The 20,548-nt window shown below is 32.9% G+C and overlaps 1 protein-coding gene across 1 annotated transcript in view; it reads right to left on the bottom strand.

Moving 5' to 3' along the window:
• Positions 1-20,548, bottom strand: part of LOC114336405 (cytochrome P450 302a1, mitochondrial) — a 77,452-nt gene that overhangs the window by 11,532 nt on the left and 45,372 nt on the right. Inside the window, exons 6-7 of the mRNA XM_028286763.2 lie at positions 7,610-7,858; positions 3,327-3,533 (exon numbers count right to left, since the gene is read on the bottom strand). Coding sequence (XP_028142564.1) covers positions 3,327-3,533; positions 7,610-7,858 — 456 coding nt within the window. The remainder of the gene's footprint in view (positions 1-3,326; positions 3,534-7,609; positions 7,859-20,548) is intronic.

Here is a 20,548-nt window from a genome sequence, read left to right as displayed (position 1 = left end):
AATGGAACTTGACGAAATATTTTAAATTATTTCGTATGTTTAAATGAAATTTAAACAAAGGACTAGGCAACATTCCTTATGGAAAAGTGGTCCCGGTCAAATTTGATGAAAGTTTGGTCAATGATACTTCTTGATGTGTAGATTAAAAAAGTCCATGGCACCTGGGTCTGAATAACTACCATTCTCGAGTTACAGCCTTCTGAAGTTATTGGATTCGGGTGCTCGGTTTACGTCAAGTGCACTAATTTACGGTCAAGTGAACGAAAATATTTATTATTAGAAGGAGAGAAACTCATGTTCTTCATACATACTTGCGTGTTGTATATGAATTTGTGGTCAAAAATAGTTGGATCGTATTTTAGTCTTCAGAAAACCTCCTAAAATTCTTCAGAAAACTAAAGAAGTGCGGTATAAAATGTGCTGCTAGATCGATATAAGCATTATCATGTCTTCATGAATGCTTCTCAGTTATGCAATACCAGCAAAACTGCAGTTCGGCTTTATCTTTAGAAAACTACTAAACAGTGGCGGATCTAGGGGGATAGGGGTAATTCAACCGGTAACATGTTCCAGAATTAATTAAATAACTTTATTTAACGAAAATGAACGAGATGGAGCCATCAAAACACATTTATAACCAAAGAGCGGATAGTGTGACAAAAAGACGTAAGCCCAGAGCACGGGCGCCCATATAAAAAATTTTAGGGGGGTGGCAAACGTGAAGATGTTGCACATTATATTTTGTATACTTTGAATAACCATATATAATTCAAAGCACCCGAAAAGCCAGGGGGGTCACGGCCCCCTGCCCATGGGTATGGGCGCCCATGGCCCAGAGTACGATTTAAGGACCAGAGAAGATGAGTTACGGGTGTTAAGAGTACGAAATTGGAAAACCAAGGCGGAGGATAGAATGGAATGGAAGCTGATTCTCGAACATACCGAGGTCCACCAGGGGTTCTACAGCCAATGATGATGAGCTTTTTAATACAAAATATTATGAAGAATAATTTTGCAGGGTTATTTTTATAACAACTATAATATTCATACTTAGGTATAATCATATAGAAGAAATAATCATATAGGTATAATCATTAGGTAGAAATAATCATTAGGTATAATCATATAGGTCAATGGAGAAGGCTTCATAATCATGATTTTGCTAACTTTCCTGTTTTCGACTTAGACTACCTAAAAGACCTTACGATTGGGATATATCAAATTAAACTGGCACCATCTTACATACAAGATAAAATAATAAGAGAAAATGACGAAGAGTTTCAAACTGATGAGAATATGGATAAACCGGGATTCATAAGAGTTCGAATATTTTCTAGGTTTCGGCAAGCTACAAAACACCAAGTATTCATTTCCTATACGGTTGATGAAGATAATGATGAAGATGAGCCTGTAGAAGAACCGATTAACGGGTACTACTGTACCTGTCAATCTGGTGCGAGAACTGTAGGTACTTGTGCTCATATCACCAGTGTGTTATGGTTTTTAGGCTTTGCAAGACATCAACCCAATGTTAAGTATCCTGATAGGTCGTTAGTTAACACGACGTATGATGCATCTAACCGAAATCAGCAAAATGTTAACATACGAATAGTCGAAGATGATTTAAACCCGATTTTTCCATAGACACTTGTAATTAATATTTAGCATTTACAAACTACCATTTACTTTGTCTTTTTTGTATTGAAATCAAGTCCATGTTCTCTACCTGTCTTATATCTGATATGCGGGACAAGTTTCATGTCAACTAATGTATTTTTTTATGTTTCAACAATTTTTTCTTTAATTATTCTGGAACATGTTACGAGTGGAATTACCCCCATCCCCCTAGATCCGCCACTGTTCAGTAGTTTTCTAAAGATAAGGCGGAACTGTAGTTTTGCTGGTATTCCATAACTGAGAAGTATTCACGAAAACATGATAATGCTTATATCGATCTAGCAGCACCTTTTATACCGCACTTCTTTAGTTTTCTGAAGACTTTTCGGAGGTTTTCTGAAGACTAAAATACGATCCAACTATTTTTGACCACGAATTCATATACAACACGCAAGTATGTATGAAGAACATGAGTTTATCTTCTTCTAATAATAAATATTTTCGTTCACTTGACCGTAACTTAGTGCACTTAACGTAAACCAAACACTCGAATCCAATAACTTCAGAAGGCTGTAACTCGAGAATAGTAGTTATTCAGACCCAGGTGCCATGGACTTTTTTAATCTACACATCAAGAAGTATCATTGACCAAACTTTCATCAAATATGACCGGGACCACTTTTCCATAAGGAGTGTTGCCTGGTCCTTTAATATTCATACAGTAGGAAAAATTAAAGAATACCCATGAACGATCACATCACTCATTTATTTTGTATTTGCTGTCATTTTCCATAACAAGCATTTGTTATTTATAGAAAAAGACAGCAAATACAAAATAAGTGATTAATGTGATCGTTCATGGGTATTCCTTCATTTTGCCGACTGTAGTTTTGTGTCGCAACTATTTAATATTTTCAAACCTTATAAACCACACCCGACACTGAAATTTATTAAAACAAATTCAATGCTTTTAGATCTATTTAAACCTGCATGAAACCTTAAAATGAAATTCAGTCTGTATCAGTCAACTTGATAAGTACCACTTTTGTTCGTTCGAGCAGGGAAGTTATGTTGATTATTTCATTCATAGGAGATTCTGACCAATAGAAAGCTACAGAAATCTGAATTAAATCGATAATTTTTGATAATTGCCCGTCGTTAAGTATATTACGTCAGATGCCCTTCGTTGCTACGAAAAAATACATTCAGTGACATTAATGACAATTAATGTTTTAAAAATTATAAAAGTGATGACTTTCAATCGTCAAATATTTATAAAAACTTTGTGTTTAATTGTACTAATTTGTACTTACATAAATAAATTACAATAAAATTTTGGTTTTGAACAGTTTTATTCATGAAATAATCGCAACAAATTGCACTCGAACTCTAAAATTAATATAGAATTTTTGCCCTCGTGACACTTTGACATAATTTCACTCGCCTTTGGCTCGTGAAATTAAAACTGACAAAGTGTCACTCGGGAAAAATTCAATAATTTTAGAGCTCTTGGGCAATTACTACTGATGATCTAACTAGATCGAAAATGTTCTGATGCAATTTTATAATCCATTTGGAAAACTTTTCTTAAGTTTTAATAAACATTATACCATTTTACAAACAAAGTTTTTACTTCTCTGTAAGTTTTTATAACTATGGTATACAGTCAACCACTGGGACTTTCCCTTTAATTTGTAATTAATACTTACTTTTAATAACAAAATGATCATATTTTGTTCAGCTAACCGCCTTGCTACGCACGATCTTGGCCCATGTCCGAATGGTAAGAGAAGAAAAGGATGTGGTTGATGGTATAACGGATGGTTTTTTAGCCATCTTTCAGGTACGAATTTTTCAGCACGAGGAAAATATTTGTCTAGTTGACAGGAGATCTGATTCTGGCTAACAATGCTAGTCTTGAATAAAAAAATATTATTTAGTATTTTTGGTGGGAATAAGCCACAATTTTACTTAAGTTTATTTGACGTTCGAGTTCCACTTCGGAAATCGTTCTCAAAATACAAAAATGTTTTTGTTGCTTAACGGTCGATTCGCATTTTACGGAACGTCAACGTCCCGTCATGGACCGGCAACGTTACGTTAAAACTGTCGCTAATTCACACTATACGCGCGTAGTGCAGTTGTGCAGTAACGTCCACCAAGGTTTGTCACGTCGTTCAATTACAACAAAAAGTTAAGCGATAAGCAAATTAAGCAGTAGAAAATTAGCAATAATTGCAATAATTTTGGATTAAGAGGAGCAGGCAAGAAACAAACGTAGTAAATAGAAAATACAGTTGAGTCCCTGAGTCTTTACCCATGCGTCATCATTTAAAGCATACGAAATAAGTCGGAAATTTACTAAACGCAACAGTAAGTGACAAAGTGGGTATTATTCCGATCACGGGTTATAGTATAAAATTTGACGTTATCAAATAAATAGTGTCAAATTTAAGTTTTGCTTTAAAATTTCGGTGCATAATTACAGCTACATTTGAAGTAGCTTAATAAATTCTTTTATTATCATTGATTAATAAATAAATAAATAATTTATAAAAAAATTCGATAAAATATTTTCTTTTTGTTATTTTATGCACTTTGGCGGAACATTAAACACAAGAATTTCTTAACTGTGTCAACAATGAGGTTATTTGTACGTTGTCAAAATTTATCGTAAAATAACATAAACTAATCATAAAATTTCTAACTCCAATATAAAATTAGTTGTGAAAACAACTGTTTGTATACTATAAGAAACTTCAAAATGCAAAAATTCGACAAAATAACAGCAAAAAATTCAACAAACTGACAGCCACAAAAGTAAACAAACCAAAACGTCAGAAATTGTAATTAAAATATGTGAAAACATCCCCAATCGTTTTTCTTTGTACCTATCTCTTTTCAATGCACTGAGTCTAGATCGTTCATAAAAATAACATATGTGTTTTTACTTAATAACAGGCGGCAGCTGGTTTGTCATTAGTTTCATGTGTGGAAGAGAATGATGCTAGATGAAAAGTATGTGTTTTATCTCGCCAGGTATTAATGACGCACGGGTAAAGACTCGCGCACTCAACTGTACGTAGGGGAGTACCATACATTGTCACTAGAATGTCTGGCTTAGCATACCTACCTAGAAAGCCGAAAGGGATCATTTTGGCTCCACGTTCTTTAATCAATTAAAACTCAGTTTAAAGAAATTAAATCAACTCTAGACGGTAGAATCTAATTTTATTTTTTACTTTTATTGTTTAACACATTCGCTGCCCATAAAAAACATTCGGAACACCATACAATTTGCAGTTTTTGATATTTGCCACACATTGCCTTGTTACAACCGTGGCAATGATTTGAAGTATGATTTCTTTTACAAAATATTTTCAACTGATATTTTTTTCGTTTTTGGATAGTAACAGTGATAGTTGTTGGACGTTGTTGCTAGACGTAGTTCCAGATTTCGGGAGACAAGGTATGGGGCCCATAATTCTTCACACAGCCGAAGAATAAACTTACGGAAACTGAGTCTACTTCCAGTTATTTCTTTATAAATAATCCATGCATTTATTGCTTCCAAGTCAAGAGTATGATAAAACACGTACATAGGCCATCGTCTTGAAGTTGCTTTTGTAGTATAAAGACGCGTCATTTGGTCCTCTACACCAACAATTGCATCTTTGTGTTCACTTGTGTTCGCCAACAATTGTATCTTTATTACGTAGATGATCAGTACCAGTATAAGGGTAACCATTTACAATAAACATACATAAATATAATTTTACCCATTCGACAGGAATTTGAAAGAAAGGATCGTCGAATTTACCAGAAAACGATAATAACTTACACGGGGCCAATTTGGCCCCTTTAGACTTCTATGGTAGATTTGTTAAAAAAAACCATTAAGAGGAAACAGTAGCGATCAACAGGTAGCAAAAACGCGTTCCAAGATTGCGGCTGTAATTTTGAATATTTTTTCGAGATATTTGGCACACTTATTCGTAATATAATAAAGTATGGCGGTACAGAGCCCAATTTGAAAAATATATTAATATGTGGAAATTACTCTGTAATTAAATACAATATTAAAAAAAACGAGCCTGTACTGCCATTAAGAAGAACAAAAAAATACACTTTCTTCAAATAAACTTTTTTATCCGATGCCTAGATTTTGTGTCATTTTGGAACTACTAAAATTTTTTATTTCATTAGTAGTTCCAAAATGACACAAAATCTAGGCATCGGATAAAAAAGTTTATTTGAAGAAAGTGTATTTTTTGTTCTTCTTAATGGCGGTACAGGCTCGTTTTTTTAATATTGTATTTAATTACAGAGTAATTTCCACATATTAATATATTTTTCAAATTGGGCTCTGTACCGCCATTCTTTATTATATTACGAATACGTGTGCCAAATATCTCGAAAAAATATTTAAAATTACAGCCGCAATCTTGGAACGCGTTTTCGCTACCTGTTGATCGCTACTGTTTCACCTTACAATGTTTTTTTGTTTTAAATAAGGCTTTGTATCAAAATATTAAGTCATAACTTATGAAAATATTATTGCCTCAAATAAAAAAACTACAATAACTTTAAATCGCAACAGGGGCCAAATTGGCCCCTCAGGCTTTCTAGTGTTAAAGAACTAGATGATGACGAAATTTGTTTTTATAAATACATACTTCAGAATGTCTCTGGATCCGTTTTATGTAATATTATCTAAAATTGAAAGGCAAATTCAGAAGAGGAACACTACATTTCGAGAAGCAATTAGTCCCAAAGAAAAGCTAATGGTGATATATCGTACAGTTTTATCGTCAAACTTCAAAAGAAAGAGACGATCTCGCCAAATATTCAATTGATCGAGGGCCGGTGTTGTAGGGGCGAGGGGAAAATGGGAGTCACCTAAGGAAATATTTTTATTTAAATTATACTTTTAATCTTTAAACCAATTTAAAAATTTATCTAGGTTTACATGCATAGTTTTGTTATGTGACATATATGACATTTTTTAAACAAAACTAATTATAATGGAATTTATTTTAAAAAAATTTTAAAAACGATTTGTCTCTCATTACCCCATCATGTGGGTAATGGGAGCCACCAGTTATTTTAATAGTAAAATTAAAGATAATTTCTAACAAAGGACATAATAAACTAAATCTAAGGAAAATGATAATATCAAGAACAAAAATGATAAACTCTAATTCGGCTTGTTCATTTTCTGGTGATGAAGCAAACAGCTGCCGTTTTGATTTTTTAGCGGTTTTATCATTTTTTTGTTTACTCTTTTTACTAGTTGTTTAGTATTACCACATTATACTTCCACCTTGGTATTACACCAGTTTACACTTTACATTATTACTACCACCCTGGTAAAACCATTGTATTTACCACATTGGGATAAGGGGAGCCACAGTGGCTCTCATTACCCCTTGGTGCATTTTTTATTTAAAATGTTTAAAATAAAAACAACACCATCTAACAGAAAATCAGATATGATGCAATAAAACTACATACTTTTATGAATCTACAGTGATCTAATTTGGATCTGACAAAAACCAATAATATTAACGGCGCCAATAGTTACCACTTATCGCTAGAACAATATTGCACAATTTCACTCAACTCCAGCCAACAGTTTAAAACGAACAGCTCAAGATCAACATTAGAGTGCGTTCCGCGGTTATATTATGACATTCCAATCCGTAATAATAGGTGGCTCCCATTACCCACTGGCTCTCAATACCCCCATCTCCCCAACTTTCCGCATTCGCATACTAGAAACGTTCTAGAAATATGCGGGAATGGACAGGCAACGATATAGACCGTCACATCAAACTATTGTTTCAGAGAAACGTTGACGTTTTGAGACCTGGACGTTCCGTGACGATGCCGACATATTATGAGAACATCCTGGCTTAAAATACAGTACAGGGACGTTGACATTCCGTAAAATGCGAATCGACCTTTATTCTGTAAAGTTGAAAATACTTACTCCTGCAGGTACTGTATATCCTGAGAATTGAGCATCATTTTGTGAAATCCTTCCGATTCCCACAGATATAGGACGTAACCTTAAGGATTCTTTAAGTACGGCTTTGGTATATACTGCTTCGCTTAATATTTCTTCTGTAACTCTAGAATGTTGTTTTGGTAACAATTTGTGAGCTTCATTATAAATATTTTCTTGAACACTAGGGCTATTGGCTATATGGTATAAAACAAAACTGGTAGTATAGGCTGACTAAAAATAAAGACTATCTATAGAATCAACTGTTACTTGGCGTAACTACTAAATTTGTTAGCATTTCCGTGTTTGAATTTGTATGAGCCCGAGTGTCTGACGAAACAGGGATGCTGCAATAACGTCGTAACACTCTATTGATACTGATTCAAACACAGTCTAAGCAGATTATCGGAGAATAGGCCATTTTTGGGAAAAGTTGTTTACCAGCAATTTATTGCTGGAATCGAATCTTATGATTCTATGTATTAATAATATAGGTATGCAAAGTCCGCAGATAGTGTGCTTTTTTTATAAACAAAATGGCGCCCACAAATCGGTTATTTTTTCGATTATTGCTCTATAACTCCAAAGATTTTAACTTTACACCAAAAACACCCAAATAAAAATTCACCATAATTAAATTCTGCGTAGACATGTTTTTCATGATTTACTTCGTCGAAAATATTCCTCGGAAAATGGGGTTTTTTCCAAAAAAATCATTAAATTTCAACTAAAATTTTAGGTAAGTCATTAATTATTAATAATTAAATAACTTGCTGACATAAAAGCCCCTTTGGTATAGATTATATTTCCAGAAGGCGATGGGAATTAAATGAATAGTTTAGCAACAATTAAATTGTTAATATACAATTTAACAATTTACAGTCGCAATAATATCCGTAATAATTATGATACATCAGAATAACTATGATTTTTGTATAAAAAGACACTTTACCCACCTAATATACTTTAAGAATTGAAATTGGACTATTTAAGCGGCCTCGGGAACATTTTAAAATTATAAACAATTGTTTGGCTTATAAACAAATAGAATATATGCACATACTATCAAATAACTATTAAATTAAATTAAATGATGAAAACGGTATTGAAAAGAACGCGGCAGGATGCTTCTTCTAAAAGAAAAAACGTTTAATTACGATGAGTGGTTCCTAAGATACAAACGATCAAAGTTGACAAGCATGTACGACGCAGTTATAGAGAATAAGATGGTAATTTTTGTACCATCACCTTTTTATTTCGGCCTTTTTCTCCACATAAATTTTAATATCTTTAAGAGACTCATAGCATATATTATAACAATAAAAACCATCGGTATTACAGGTGAAAAATATCAAAAATACCAATCAAAAATTAGGTTAAAAAAAAATAGAATCTCAAAGTTCAAAATCGGTATACGTTAATAAAATGCATTTTCTCGGCTTCCCATGGAGCAATTTTCTTCATTTTTCTGAAGTAACTCGAGTAGAGCCCCCTAACTGACGCATTATAAGTGCCAAAAAATGTTTTAGTTTTGTTTTAATAAATTAATTTATTTATAACAAAATAAAACTACATATTTTCCCAGTTATAGACTTACGTTTAGAAAAACTTACCACAAGTAGTGTACCTTTTAACGTTTAAAATACAAATATTCTCATTTGAAAGCTGTTTAATTATTTACACAATATTTGTTTAAACAAATTAAAAAAATTGTTACAATAAATAAATTAATTTATTATATCAAAACAAAAACAACTTTGACATTTATTAATGAGTTAGTTAGGTGGCACTACTTGAGTTAGTGGGAAACAAAAAAAAATAAGAAAATTGCTCTATGGGAAGCCCAGAAGATACAGTTTTTAGCGTATACCGATTTTGAACTTTGAGATTCTATTTTTTTTTAACCTAATTTTTGATTGGTATTTTTGGTATTTTTGGTATTTTTCACTCGTGATACCGATCGTTTTTATGGTTATAACATAACATATCTGATCAGTCCTCTTAAAGATATGAAAATGTGTGTGGACAAAGAGGACCGAAATAAAAAGGTAATGGTTCGAAGATTACCATATTACTGATTATAACTTTGCCGCACATGCCGGTCAACTTTGACCGGTTACATTTCAAGAACCACTTATCGCAATTAAACTTTTTTCTTTTAAAAGAAGCGTCCTGGCGCGTTCTTTCCACTACCGTTTTCATAATTTAATTTTAATTTAATAGTTGCCGAGATATTCTATTTGATTATAAGCCAAAAAAAATGTTTATAATTTTAAACTATTCCCGAGGCCGCTTAAATAGTCCAATTTTAATTCTGTAAAGTACGTTAGATAGATATAGTGCCTTTTTATACAAAAATCATAGTTATTCTGATGTATCATAATTATTATGGTTATTAATGCGACTGTAATTTGTTAATTAACAATTTAATTGTTGCTAAACTATTCATTTAATTTCCATCGGCTTCTGGAAATATAATATATACCAAAAGGGGTTGTATGTCACCAAGTTATTTAATTATTAATAAATAATTACTTACCTAAAATTGTAGTTGAAAATTAAAGACGTTGTTGGAAAAACCCGCATTTTCCAAGGAAAATTTTGGTCGAAGTAAATCGGGAAAAACATGTCTCTACGCAGAATTTAATTACAGTGAATTTTTATTTGGATTTTTTTGGTGTAAAGTTCAAACCATTGGAGTTATAGAGCAATAATTGAAAAAAATACGATTTCGAGCGTCATTTTGTTTATAAAAAAATAGCACACTACCTGCGGACTTATTGTTCTGAAGCTATTTCCTTATGGCATTTTTATAATTAACTATTTAGATGGGAAATAAGCCACAATTAAATTGAAAAAAATAATTTTATTAACGTTTCGACGCCCAAATAGAGCGTCGTTGTCAAAATACTAAATACCAAAATGTATTTTGTATTTTGACAACGACACCTGCGAAATTTGCATACCTACATTATTAATATGTACAATCATAAGATTCGATTCCAGCAATAAAATTGCTGGTAAATAATTTTTTCTTGTATTTTGCTAATTTGCCCAGAGTAACATGGGAGGTTGACGAATTAGTTCCTACGCCTACGCGGAAAACTACACCAGACATTATTAATCACTATTGGGAGACAATTGGCTATTCTAGATATACTACATATTTATTGGCTCACCGATTTTTATAACCGAGTTACAGGGTGTTTTATTGATTTTGTCCATTTCTTTCTGAACCCATAACTTTACATCCACCTGTTGTATATTTTTTTATCTGATTTTTTTTGATATTTGGTACCCATATGGCTATATTTAGAACCCAAACATCCCAACTACTAATCACAAGAAAAATCCAGGTCGAGATTAAAAAAAAGTATAAATTCATTGTGACCTTGAAACAACACCCTGTGTATTGAAAATCCGTTTGCGTATTTGAAAAGAGCAGAAAAAACTAAGATGGCTTGCTTCAATTTTTTCATCAGACAATTAAATGACTTTTTGAAATTATATTGTAATTTTAAGCAGATATTATTAAGTTACTAAACAAATACTCATTTTAAAAATACAGTCGAACCCGCTTATTAGAATCCCTGTTATAGGAATATCCCGGTTTATGGAATATAAATTCAAGTTCCCGAAACATTTCCATTTACTCCTTAATAATTTTATCTGTTTATTGGAATAGGATCTAACTTAGTCCAGAAAGCCACTGCGCATCCGCTAGGAAAAATATTCTAATTCAGATTTTTTGCACAATCTTACTCAAAAAGGACTCCTTTTAACAAATTTGCATGTTGCCAGGACCAAAAAGTGGTCAAAAATTTTTTAAACGTTTTTTTTTTGTTTTTTTCCTAAAATTATTTTTTTTGTATGGAAAAAAGTTTTTTTAGGTTTTTTGGATCATTCCAAACAGAAAAGGTCTTTAGTGACTTTTCTCTAAAAATGATAGTTTTTGACATATAAGCGATTAAAAATTGAAAAATTGCGAAATCGGCCATTTTTAACCCTCAAAAACTATGTGAAAAGCTGAAAATTTGAATGTTGCCAAGGTAGGTAGATATTCTTTAAACATTTATTGATGAAATCACGAAGAGTTTTTTGCAATACAATATTCAAAACTCCTATTTTTTTTAATTGCTAATCAAGCGTGCTCGACACTATTTTCCACCGACAGTATGGTGCAAATGAAAGGAATAAATTCGTTATTTCGTAAACCGGCGACTTCAAGGAAAAATCCCAAAACAGGTTGATTTTTATTTTTAAGTTATGATATTGTGGCATATATGGTATACTAGTGACGTCATCCGTCTGGGCGTGATGACGTAATCGATGATTTTTTTAAATGAGAATAGGAATCGCGTGGTAGCTCATTTGAAAGGTTCTTAATTCTCTATTCAGTAATGTAAACATTTACATAATTATTTATACAGGGTGTCCTTCTACTTCTTTTTTTGTCAAATAATTTAATTTAATAAAATTTTTTTGGACACCCTGTATAAATAATTATGTAAATGTTTATATTACTGAATAGAGAATTGAAGAACCTTTCAAATGAGCTAGCACACGACCCCTATTCTCATTTAAAAAAATCATCGATTACGTCATCACGTCCAGATGGATGACGTCACTAGTATATCATATATGCCACAATATCATAACTTAAAAATAAAAATCGACCTGTTTCGGGATTTTTCCTTAAAGTCACCGGTTTACGAAATAACGAATTTATTCCTTTCATTTGCACCATACTGTCGGTGGAAAATAGTGTCGAGCACGCTTGATTAGCAATTAAAAAACAAAGAAGTTTTGAATATTGTATTGCAAAAAACTCTTAGGGATTTCATCAATCGATGTTTAAAGAATATCTACCTACCTTGGCAACATTCAAATTTTCAGTTTTTCACATAGTTTTTGAGGACTAAAAATGGCCGATTTCGCAATTTTTCAATTTTTATTCGCTTATATGTCAAAAACTATCATTTTTAGAGAAAAGTCACTAAAGACCTTTTCTGTTTGGAATGATTTGGAACTTTTTTCCATGCAAAAAAAATAATTTTAGGAAAAAAACAAAAAAAAAACGTTTAAAAAATTTTTGACCACCTTTTGGTCCTGGCAACATGCAAATTTGTTAAAAGGAGTCCTTTTTGAGTAAGATTGTGCAAAAAATACGAATTAGAATATTTTCCCTAGCGGATGCGCAGTGGCTTTCTGGACTAACTAGATAATACCGCTTATTAGCATATTTTGCAGGTCAAAGAATATTTTTTTTACAATTTACTAAAAATTTAAATTATGTTTGGTATTATGGTTTGTCGTCAACGGCCTGTAGTGCTGGATTAGATATTATTAGGGTAATAAATATTTATTACTTTGTTACGAATACCAATTCGATCTTTAGCATGGCCGACAAATGCATGGGTCATAAAATAATTTTTATTTGTCTACACAAAGGCACTGTTGCCTGTTATAAAATTGTTAGAAGCAGTTTATTTAGAATTCACTCAGAGAGTACCTACTTGTTTGCAAGATGGAATTATGGCTTTGTTAAATTCGAAAAGAAGAGAAAAGAACAAGAATGTAACAATCCATTTCTTGACGCCAATAAAACTTCTATTCAACCAATGGATTAAGGATGTCCACACGGATTAACAACGAAAAGGCTATAATTACCAATAATTTCTCAAGAAAACAAAAGTAATTTTTTTATATATGCATTTTAATAAGAAAATATTTACATATCTACATATTGCATACATTTCATATTAATTATACAGGGTGTCCCGAAAAGAATGGTCATAAATTATACCACAGATTCTGGGGTCAAAAATATGTTGATTGAACCTCACTTACCTATATACAATAGTGCACACAAAAAAAGTTACAGCCCTTTGAAGTTACAAAATGAAAATCGATTTTTTTTTTCATATATCGAAAACCCTTCGAGATTTTTCATTGAAAATGGACATGTGGCATTTTTATGGCAGCAACATCTTAAAAAAAAATTAAAGTGAAATTTATGCACCCCTTAAAATTTTTAAGGGGGTTTTGTTCCTTTAAACCCCCCCAAACTTTTGTGTACGTTCCAATTAAATTATTATTGTGACACCATTAGTTAAACAAAATATTTTTAAAACTTTTTTGCCTCTTAGTACTTTTTTGATAAGCCAGTGTTTATCGAGCTATTTTGAATATTTGTCGAATCCACCATATATTTGTACATGGTTAAGTACGATTATAGAGACCTGTTAATAATCTGAAAATGTATTTATAATTTACATTTTTAGGTATATTTTGAAAAAGAAGCCATATCTCGATAAAAGGTGATTTGTCAAAAAAAAGACTAAGAGGCAAAAAAGTTTTAAAAACACTGTGTTTAACTAATGGTATCACAATAATAGTGTAATTGGAACGTACACAAACATTTGGGGGGTTTAAAGGAACAAAACCCCCATAAAATTTTTATGTAAATATATTAAAAAAGAAGCCGCATCTCGATAAAAACTTGCTTATTGAAAAAATACTAAGAGGCAAAAAGTTTTAAAAACGTTGTGTTTAACTAATGATACCACAATAATGAATTAACTGGAACGTATACCAAAGTACGGGGGGTTTAAGGGAGCAAAACCCCCATAAAATTTTTATGGGGTGGACAAACTTCACTATAATTTTGTTTTAAGATGTTACTGCCATAAGAATGATATATGTCAATTTTCAATAAAAAATCTCTAATAGTTTTCGATATATTGAAAAAAATCGATTTTCATTTTGTAACTTCAAAGGGCTGTAACTTTTTTTATGAGCACATTTGTACTAAGGTAAGTTAGGTTCAATCGAACTATTTTTGATCGTAGAATGTGTGGTATAATTTATGACCAATCTTTTCGGGACACCCTGTATAATGTATTCATTCACATACATGTAATGTAATTTGGTATTTAACACATAAATAGATAAGTACTAGTTACACTACTGTATTATTGACGTAAAAAGACCTAAAACCATTTACATAAACTGATTATGTAGGTACATATATGATATACATATTGGCATAGTATGTAATAAAACTACATATTGGCATATTATGTAAAACTACACATTGGCATAGTATGTAAATAATATTATTACGTATATTCGGTAACACTTATTTCGACTAGCCACCAATGATCGGTTATTAGAATATCCCGGTTATAAGAATATTTTTGCCTTGCACAAAGGCTATTCCAATAAGCGGGTTCGACTGTAATCAATACTTATTTACTACATTGGAATAACCACTTACTAATCAAAACAAAAATGCAGGTCCGGATTAACAAAAAAAATACAAAGTAATTGTGATCTTGAAATAGCACCCTGTATATCGAAATTTTCAAAATTCGTTTGCACATTTTAAAAGAGCACAAAAGACTAAGTTTAATGGTTTGCTTCCATTTTTGCAGACAATTTAATGACTTTAATTTTTAAATTATGTCGACATTTTTATAGACGAAGCAACGAAGCATTAAACCTAGGAATTTTGTGCAGTAAGTTGAATCGTCATGGAACTTTTTGCATTCGATTAGAGAGAGTGTCAGGCAACTTTGTGAACCTGGTGCCCACGGTGGAACTCGTCGCCTAGAGTTTTACGTTATAATCATTAAAAATCTGTCAATATCCATTACTCGGGGGGTTTTTGGGGTCGCCGGACACGAATTTAGTGTTGACGATGGTCTCCAAGATACCTGGTACCCAGGGTGGAACTCGTTGCCTGGAGTTTTATATTATGATCATTCAAAATCAGTCAATAACCATTACTCTGAGAATTTTGGGGGTCGCTGAACAAGAGTTTCATGTGGTGGATGGTCTCCAAGATACGTGGTGCCCAGGGTGGAGCTCATCGTCTGGAGTATTATGTTATGATTATTCCAAATCATTTAAAACCATAACGCGGGGGGTTTTGGGGGTCGCTGAGCACGAATTTCATGACGGCGATGGTCTCCTGTGTACCTGGTGCCCAGGGTGGAACTCTTCGCCTGGAGTTTTATATTATAATCATTCAAAATCAGTCAATACCAATTACTCTGAGGATTTTGGGGTCAATGAACAATAATTTCATGTGTTCGATGGTCTCCAAGGTACCTGATGCCCAAAGTGGAACTCGTCGTCTGGAGTTTTATGTTATAATTATTACAAATCATTAAAACCATTACTCGAGGAGTTTTTGGGGTCGCTGAACATGAATTTCATGACGGTGATGGTCTCCAAGGTACCTGGTGCCCAGGGTGGAACTCGTCGCCTGGAGTTTTATGGTATAATCATACAAAATCAGTCAATAACCATTACTATGAAGGTTTTAGGGGTCGCTGGGCACCAATTCCATGTTGGCGATGGTCTTCAAGGTAGGTATACAATAATCTAAAAAATACGTGTTAAATTAAATGTTAGTGCACGTATTCACAATCAATTTATTTGTATAATATAATGAAAAAATTGATAAAAAAGTAAAATAAAATAAAAAAATATATTTACTTACTTGTACTTACACAAATTTCTCTCTTCCGCAATTTCGAAAACCAAAATTATAAAACAGCGCAGCTATAGACTGTAGATACTGAAAATTCCTTTAATACCAATCTTAAGCGGCTTGATATTATAATATTATTATTTATTCTGTAATTAACAAAACTAATAAGTATAAAATATAAGAATTTTTCAAAACACCAACATTAAAAACTTACTTTGCTTTAAATACGGTATCACTTTTTAGATGTTTTTTTATAATTAATTAAAAATTTTTAAAAGAACAGAACTACATAAAAGTGTAGCTTGGAGGTATTCACATATATACTATGCTTTGTTTTTAAACCAGGAGCAGTAAAATAAAAAGACAGATTCACACCCAAGAAAGTCAATACAAAAATCACCATATACATCGTCTTTTTTGGTTGATCATATCGGCCTTCGACGGTAATCGATCAACATTATATCATACTAATACGTCGCTAAAGAGTTCTAAAAACCACTGTTTTTTATAAAAAATCAGACTAGAAATCTAAAAATTAAAATAATACCGCAGAAAACACAAAAAATCGCTGATATAACTTTGAAATGCCAATTATGTCAAAATTTCATAAATGTCATTAGTGTCAAAATTTAACGACAACTGCTTTAAAAGCAACAAAATTTTAAAATAATTTTTAAATAGGTAATTTTTAGGATATAATATAAAAGTGTTTTAAGAAAAATTATTAATGAAAAATATATTTAGCGACCCCCAAAACACCGAAGTAATGGATATTGACTGATTTTGAATGATTATAACAAAACTGCAGGCGACGAGTTCCACCCTAGGCACCAGGTACTTTGGAGACCAGCGCTGACATGAAATTCGTACTCAAGGGACCCCAAAAACCCCCCGAGTAATGGTTATTGACTGGTTTTGAATGGTTACAACATAAAACTCCAGGCGACGAGTTTCACCCTGAGCACCAGGTAACTTAGTGACCATCGCCGATATGAAATTCGTAATAAGCGACCCCCAAAACCCCCAGATTAATGGTTTTTCACTGATTTTGAATAATTATGACATAAAACTCCAGGCGACGAGTTGCACCCTGGGAACCAGGTACCTTGGAGACCGCCGCCAACATTAAATTGTGTTTAGCGACTCCAAAAACCCCCCTAGTAATGGTTATTGACTGATTTTGAATGGTTATAACATAAAACGCTAGGCAACGAGTTCCAACCCTTGGCACCAGGTACATTGGGCACCATCGCCGACATGAAATTCGTACTCAGGGACCCTCAAAACCACCAGGGTAATAGTTCTTGACTAATTTTGAATAATTATAACTAAAAACTCCTGGCGACGAGTTCCACTTTAGGCACCAGGTATCTTGGAGACCATCGCCGACATTAAATTCGTGGTCAGCGACCCCAAAAACCGCAGTGTAATAGATATTGACTGATTTTTAATTATTATAACATAAAACTCCAGGCGACGAGTTCCACACTGGGCACCAGGTACCTTGAGACCATCCCCGACATGAAATTCGTACTCAGCGACCCCCAAAACCCCCAGGGTAATAGTTTTTGGCTGATTTTGGATAATTGTAACTAAAAACTCTAGGCGACGAGTTCCACTCTGGGCACCAGGTATCTTGTATGCCATCGCCAACATTAAATTCGTGGCCGGCGACCCCAAAAACCCCCCGACTAATGGATATTGACTGATTTTTAATGATTATAACATAAAACTCTAGGCGACGAGTTCCACCGTGGGCATCAGGTACCTTGGAGACTATCGCCGATATGAAATTTGTGCTCAGCGATCCCCAAAACCCCTCAGTATAAAAATTCAACTCATTTCCGTCAATATTTCCCAAGTTCAAAATTTTTCATTTTCACCTCTTCGAGATGCACTTTTAAAATGCATTTTCTTATGCAAAAAATTTTTTGCCCTAGATGAATTTAGTTCACAAAGTTGCCTGACACTCTCTCTAATCGAATGCAAAAATTTCCATGACGATTCATCTTACTGCACAAAATTCCTAGGTTTTGGGCTTTTTAGAGCTTCGTTGATTCGTCTATTTAGAATTCTGAGAACAAAAATTTCGATATAATAATTTCAAAATTAATGTCATTGAACATTAGAGAAGAGATGGAAAATTTCCTAGTCAGAGAACTGCAAGTAAAAGTGAAATTAAGGAACGCCACAAAAATTGGAGAGAATCTGTGTTATAGAAACGGAAACAATTACTGAAAAAATGGAGATCTTGAAAAACAAGAGAAAGTTAAAAAACCACAACGAACGCATTTACATAAACAGTGACCTAACGATGAAAGAAAAAGAAATACAGAAACAAATAAACAAGGTGGCGAAAGAAGAAAGAGAAAAAGGAAAAATGGCAAGAATTGGATACAAAAAGTTAATAGTAGACGGTAGAGAATGAGATGGGATGAAGAGAAGGAGCAGCTATACGAAATAAAAAAAAAGGAGAAGCTGCACCAAGGGGGTCAAAAAACTAATAAACAATAATCAACATGAGAAAAATGGTAACGACATGGCTACAATAAGGACGATGAATTCGAAGAAAGGAAAAGAAGATAAGAAAGGAAATAAACAAATTAAAAATGTACTGAAAGTGGGCACATGGAATGTAAGAGGGACCTACGATGAAGGAGCATTAAGAAATTTAGATGAAATACGAGAGAAATATAGAATCGAAATAATGGCCTTGCAAGAGACCAAGCAACTAGGAAGTGAGATAGTAAAAGTTGGGAAAAGTGCCCTTTTTAAAAGCGGCGGGCCAAATAGATACCTGGGGACTGGCTTTATAGTGTCAGACAGAATAAGAAGAGTAGTAACTGACTTCCAAGCAATATCAGAAAGACTGTGCTATTTAAGATTTCGCGGGAAGTATAGAAAAATTAGCATAATAAATGCATGCTCCTACAGAAGAGAAAGACATGGAAACAAAAAATGAGTTCTATGAACAACTCGGTGAGCTAATTGGAAAAATACCAAAATATGATATAAAAATAATTGTGGGAGATATGAATGCGAAGGTAGGAAGAGAAGAAATTTATATAAATATAACGGGAGGTAAAACCATACATAAAGAAAGTAATGACAATGGCAAAAAACTAATAGAACTTTCAATGGAACATAACCTTAAGATAGTAAGTAAACAATCTGATCATAAAGATATACACAAAATAACCTGGATCTCTCCTGATGGGAAAACGAGAAAATAAATAGACCATGTCCTCATTGAAAGAAAACACAACAGATCTGTGACTGATTGTAGAAGTTACAGAGGAGCAGACGCTCCTCTGTAACTTCTACAATCTATTCTAGAGCAGAGAAATATCGCAAAAATGGAAAATATTAGAAACACCACAGAAAAAAGTAACGAGTATTATAAAGAAAAGAGAAGAGAAGCTAAGCGATTATGTAGGCAAAAAAGAGAAAATCACTGGAAAAGCAACTAGAAATAACAGAAGAAAACTATGTCCAAAAAGAAGTTACATAAAACCAAGATCCGAGCGTATGAAACAATAGTGAGACCAACGGTGCTGTATGCATGTGAAACTTGGACAATGAACCAGAAAGTAGAAAAGAAGCTAGAGATTTGGGAGAGAAAAATATTGAGAAAAATTTTTGGTGGTATAAAGGAGGCTAACAGGGAATGGCGCAGAAGAACAAACCTGTAGATAATGGAGATGTATAAGAAGGTTAGGTTAGGTGGTTGGGCCATGTTTTACGAATGCCACAAGAAATAAAGGTCCTAAGAGTTTTATCAGCAGGAGAACAAGGGAAGAAAAGAAGAGGGAGACCACGAAGGAAGTGGTTTGATGCCGTCCGGACTGACCTAGAAGAAACGGGTACAAGAGACTGGAGAGGACAAGTACAGGACCGCAAAAAGTGGAAGAAATTAGTCAAGACTATCGAAGCCAAGGGCCTCTAAGGCCTGTAGGGCTGTTATAATATATATATATATATATATATATATATATATATATATATATATATATATATATATATATATATATATATATATATATATATATATATATATATATATATATAATGTCATTGAAGAAGCGAACCATTAAACTTAGTTTTGTGTGCTCTTTTCAAATATACAAACGGATTTTTAATATGTCAATATACATGGTGTTGCTTCAAGGTCAGAATGAATTTATAACTTCTGTTAATCCGGACCAGGATTTTTCTTGTGATTAGTAGTTGGGTGGTTTTTGTTCTAAATGAGACATATTTGTACCAAATATCAAAGAAATATACAAGGTGGTTCTAAAGTTATTGGTCCAGAAAGAAATGGGCAAAATCGATAAAATACCCTGTAACTCGGTTATAAAAATTGGTGAGACAATAAATGTAGTATATCTAGAACCGCCTCAGTGACCTCTATTCACCATTCAAGT

The sequence above is a fragment of the Diabrotica virgifera genome, chromosome 8, assembly GCF_917563875.1.
Source record: "Diabrotica virgifera virgifera chromosome 8, PGI_DIABVI_V3a".
Lineage (NCBI taxonomy): Eukaryota > Metazoa > Arthropoda > Insecta > Coleoptera > Chrysomelidae > Diabrotica > Diabrotica virgifera.
The sequence above is the reverse complement of the archived record's forward strand: the minus strand, read 5'-3'. Positions and strand labels throughout refer to the sequence as shown.